Source organism: Mobula hypostoma, chromosome 4 (genome assembly GCF_963921235.1).
Source record: "Mobula hypostoma chromosome 4, sMobHyp1.1, whole genome shotgun sequence".
Classification (NCBI taxonomy): domain Eukaryota; kingdom Metazoa; phylum Chordata; class Chondrichthyes; order Myliobatiformes; family Myliobatidae; genus Mobula; species Mobula hypostoma.
Window position 1 is genome coordinate 204700520 of NC_086100.1, and position 5054 is coordinate 204705573.

A 5054-nucleotide genomic window follows, 5' to 3' on the forward strand; every position below is an offset into this window, starting at 1 on the left:
CTTTGAAGGACGCTTTAAGGCAGTCTTTGTAACGTTTCTTCTGCCCCCCGACTGAGCACTTGCCCTGACACAGTTCTCCGTACAGCAGCTGCTTAGGCAATCAGCTGTCTGGCATTCTGACCACATGTCCAGCCCACCTGGCTTAGGCTTTCAGCAGGAGGGTGTAGACGCTGCAGAGCCCAGCTCGTTCCAGGATTTCCGTGTCGGGGACTTTGTGCCACCTGATGTGGAGGAGTCCACGGAGACAGCTCAGGTGAAAGTGGTTGAGCTGTTTGATGTGTCTGCTGTAGACAGTCCAGGTCTCGCTGGCGTAAAGGAGGGTGGTAAGGACCACTGCACAGTAGACCTTCAGCTTGGTGGTAAGGCTGAGTCCTGTCCGCTCTCAGACGTTCTCACGGAGTCTCCCAAAGGCGGCGCTGGCTTTGGCAATCCTGTTGTTGACCTCAGCGTCTATGTTCACTGCGCGAGAGAGTATGCTGCCCAGGTAGGTGAAGTTGTCGACTGCCTGGAGGTTCTGGCCCTTCACCGTGATGCGCGCCTCCTGGTATGACTTTCCTGGGGCAGGCTGGTACATAACTTCGGTCTTTTTGGTGCTGATAGTGAGACCGAAGTTGTCGCGGGCTTGTGAGAAGCAGTCCATTTCACGCTGCATCTCCTGCTCTGTGCTGGCGTTGAGTGCGCAGTCATCAGCAAACAACAAGTCTCTGATGACAATCTCCTGCACCTTTGTAACCGCCTGCAGGCGCCTAAGGTTGAACAACCTGCCGTCAGTCCTGTACCTGACGTGGATTCCTTCTTCGTAGTTACGGAAGGCATCTGTCAGCATGGCAGAGAATGCCACACGAACAGAGTCGGGGCAAGAATGCAGCCTTGTTTGACGCCATTTGTCACTGGGAAGGCCTCCGACTCGTCGCCGTCATCCAGAACTTTCACCATTATATTACAGGATAAACAAGCAGGAACAACGCCCTCAACAGATAAGAACATTCCTAGCACACACGTTCTTCGACCAGTGGAGCACCTCACCAAAGGTGTTGTTTGTGTCATCAGTCAAAGAACCGAAAGATTTTCTCTGTCAATCAGCTTCCAAATGTTGTTACTGACATTCGTTGTCACGCCCTGCTGCTGATTCCTTCTCCTCATCATACGTTTTTACCCCGACCATCGTCCAGAGCCCCAAACTCTGCCCTGTGCAGGCCCGCCTCTGGTTTCTGACCCTGCTCCATTGGGCATCCAGATAATGGTTTCCCATTCTGCTTTCAGTCTTCAGAGGACAGTGGTGTTTTCTAACAACCCTTTATAAGCAGGGAAAATGACCCATAATGTGGAAATGAGTTGTGATTAAGGGGGATAACTACCAATGTCATCCTTCCTCAGCCCAGAGATTAGAGGTTCGAAGAACTTCTCAGACAGAACTGCAGTCAGATCGACTTCTTCAGACTGCAGAAAATTCATGGGAAACCTCTTTACCCACAGAATGGTGACTGTTTGGAATCTATCACCACAGGGAGAGTGAGGGGGACCAAGGGAGGATTTAAAAGAACTGTCATGGAACAGAATCACTGGCAGGGTCCAGCCGGGCTGAGTTGACTCTGCACTGTCCACTAGTTGTGTTATAAATTCACTAAGTACCAGAGACAGAGTTTAAAATAGAAGTGATTTATTTGTCTCAGATCAGGAATATTAAACTCCAGTCTCATTAAAGGTGAAAATGCAAGACAAACCAGACACAATCCAACACATTCCAGGATCCTGCAGCAGTTTAACTCAATCTGATTACTTACAAAGGTACAATCAAATGGCAAATGTCATTCAACAAAATATTGCTTTAAAATACAAACTCATGAATGCCCTCCAACACTTCACAAAGGCACCATAAATTCAAGCCTGCTGCAGCTTTAGAGTCAAAATCTTACAAATTATATGATAATCAATACATTATTTCAGATAGAACAATCCATAATAACCATCTGGATATAATATTACAGGATAAACAAGCAGGAACAACTCCCTCAGTAGATAAAAACATACCCAACTCACTCATATTCCTCGACAAGTGGAGCACCTCACCACAGGTATTGTTTGTGTCATCAGTCAAACAACCAAAAGATTTTCTCTGTCAATCAGCTTCCAAATATTGCTATTCTGACATTTGTTGCCACACCCCGCTGCTGGTTCCCTTCTCCTCGACTTCTTCAGTCTGCACAAAATTCAAGGGAAACGTCTTCACCCACAGAGTGGTGACTGTTTGGAACCCATCATCACAGGGAGAGCGAGAGATGAACAACAGGGGAGGATTTAAAAGGACTGTCATGGAACAGAATCACTGGCAGGGTCCAGCCGGCCTGAGTTGACTCTCTACTGTATACTAGTTGTGTTATAATCTCACTAAGTACCAGAGACAGAGTTTAAAACAGAACTGATATATTTCTCTCAGATCTATAATATTAAACTCCAGTCTCATTAAAGGTGAATGTGCAGCAGAAGAAACTCCTCCCATGCCCAGTGACCAGGGTGCAGAACTGGGTGTGGTGAGCAGCAGCAATAATTGCAGAGTTCAGCACCGACAGTCACTCTCGAAATTGCATTCAGCACGGTGATGGACAAATATCCAGCATGCAGCTTATTGCAAGTTTCTCCCCAGTGTGAAACTTGTAGTGTGTCGTAAGTGTAACATGCTATAAGGTTTCACTGCTCATGTAATGGCTCTCTGTAATGTTTCACTGCTGAGGTAATGGTTTCTCTGTAGCAGCAATGTTTAGATTACGGCTAGAGATAACAGGGTTTTGGAGTGCGAGGCTATCCAATGACAGAAATGTTCTTTCTTGTCAGCCTGGAAGACAGATTTTTGTGGTCTTTTGCTGGGGAGAGATGAGAAGACGTGAATGGAGAGAATAGGCCCTTTTTCTTATATTTTTATTTTCCTTACTAACCCTATAGCCAAAGTAGGAATTCTAAATCTCAATCATTTAATCACATATTGTGTACTGTTTGCTATTTCAGGGTACTGATCTGTAACAGGGGACACATCATGCAGCATCCACCCAAATGAGATTTCTTAAGTTTGGCCAGACTGGGGGACTATCACCCCCTATATTAAGCTGCTAGCTGGATCCAGAGTTACATAAGATTTGATGACTGAGTAAATCGCTTCCCGCATTCATAGCAGGAGATCTCCCCAATGTGAACTCAATGATGAATACTTGGTTGATTTGGCTGAGAGAACCTATTCCTAAAGTCTGAGCAGGCAAACAGCCTCTACCCAGTGTGAACTCGCTGGTGTCTCTGTAGTTGGGAGGACTGAGTGAACCCCTTCCCACACACTGAGCAGGTGAACGGCTTCTCCCCAGTGTGAATTCGCTGGTGTCTCTGTAGTAGAGATGACCGAGTGAATCCCTTCCCACAGTCTGAGCAGGTGAACGGCCTCTCCCCAGTGTGAACTCGCTGATGTACCTTCAGTTGAGATGACGAAGTGAAGCCTTTCCCACAGACTGAGCAGGTGAATGGCCTCTCCCCAGTGTGAACTGACTGGTGTGCTTTTAGGTGGAATGACTGAGTGAATCCTTTCCCACAGTCTAAGCAGGTAAATGGCCTCTCCCCAGTGTGAACTCGCTGATGTATCTTCAGTTGAGATGATGATGTGAATCCCTTCCCACAGTCTGAGCAGGTGAACGGTCTCTCCCCAGTGTGAACAGACCAGTGCGCTTGTAGGTGGGATGACTGAGTGAAACCTTTCCCACACTCTGAGCAGGTGAATGGCCTCTCCCCAGTGTGAACTCGCTGATGTACCTTCAGTTTAGAGGAGCAAGTGAATCCCTTCCCACAGTCCGAGCAGGTGAACGGCTGCTCCTTAGTGTGAACTGACTGGTGTACCAGTAGGTCGGATGACCGAGTGAATCCTTTCCCACAGTCTGAGCAGGTGAACGGCCTCTCTCCAGTGTGAACTCGCTGATGTACTTTCAGTTTAGATAAGCAAGTGAATCTCTTCCCACAGTCTGAGCAGGTGAACGGCCGCTCCCCGGTGTGAACTCTCTGATGTTCCTTCAGTTTAGATGACCGTGTGAATCCCTTCCCACAGTCTGAGCAGGTGAACGGCCTCTCTCCAGTGTGAACTCTCTGATGTTCCTTCAGTTTAGATGACTGCGTGAATCCCGTCCCACAGTCTGAGCAGGTGAATGGCCTCTCTCCAGTGTGAACTGTCTGGTGTGCCAGTAGGTCGGATGACCGAGTGAATCCCTTCCCGCAGTCTGAGCAGGTGAACGGTCTCTCCCCGGTGTGAACTCGCTGATGTACCTTCAGTTTAGATGAGCAAGTGAATCCCTTCCCACAGTCCGAGCAGGTGAATGGCCTCTCCCCGGTGTGAACTCGCTGGTGAGCCATTAGGTCAGATGACCCAGTGAATCCTTCCCCACAAATTCAGCAGATGACCAGCCTCTGCCCAGTGTGAACTGACTGGTGTATCTACAGGTGGGAAGACCGACTGATTCCCTTCTCACACACAGAGCAGGTGAATGGCCTTGTCCAGTGTGAACTTGCTGATGTACCTTCAGTTGAGATGACCGAGTGAATGCATTCCCACTGTCTGAGCAGATGAATGGGTGTCTCCCTGTGTAAAATGACAGGCATGCCAGTCGGTCAGATGATCGAGTGAATCCTTCCCCACAGTCCGAGCAGGAGGATGATCGACTGATTCCCTTGCTCCACTTCTCAAATATCTGGACAGAGACAGCAAAACTGGCGTGTTGTGTTCAAGATTCCCGTAGACAAATTCCTTGTCATTTTTAACCTGTAAAAAGATTTACAAAATCCATCAATGGGTGTAGGACAACATTTCAGATGAGATCACTTGAGTTGTCAAGGTGTGATCTGGCATCACAATGTTACAGTGAAGTTCAACCCAAGTTAACCATATAACCATATAACAATTATAGCACGGAAACAGGCCATCTCGACCCTTCTAGTCCGTGCCGAACTCTTACTCTCACCTAGTCCCACCGACCTGCACTCAGCCCATAACCCTCCATTCCTTTCCTGTCCATATATCTATCCAATTT

The 5054-nt window shown here is 47.8% G+C and overlaps 1 protein-coding gene across 1 annotated transcript; it reads right to left on the reverse strand.

Moving 5' to 3' along the window:
• Positions 1-368: 368 nt before the first annotated feature.
• Positions 369-4785, reverse strand: LOC134345921 (zinc finger protein 229-like). The gene has a single exon (XM_063047273.1). It carries the CDS (start codon positions 4378-4380, stop codon positions 3259-3261), a length of 1122 nt encoding a protein of 373 aa, XP_062903343.1. The 5' UTR covers positions 4381-4785; the 3' UTR covers positions 369-3258.
• Between the last annotated feature and the right edge of the window lie 269 nt (positions 4786-5054).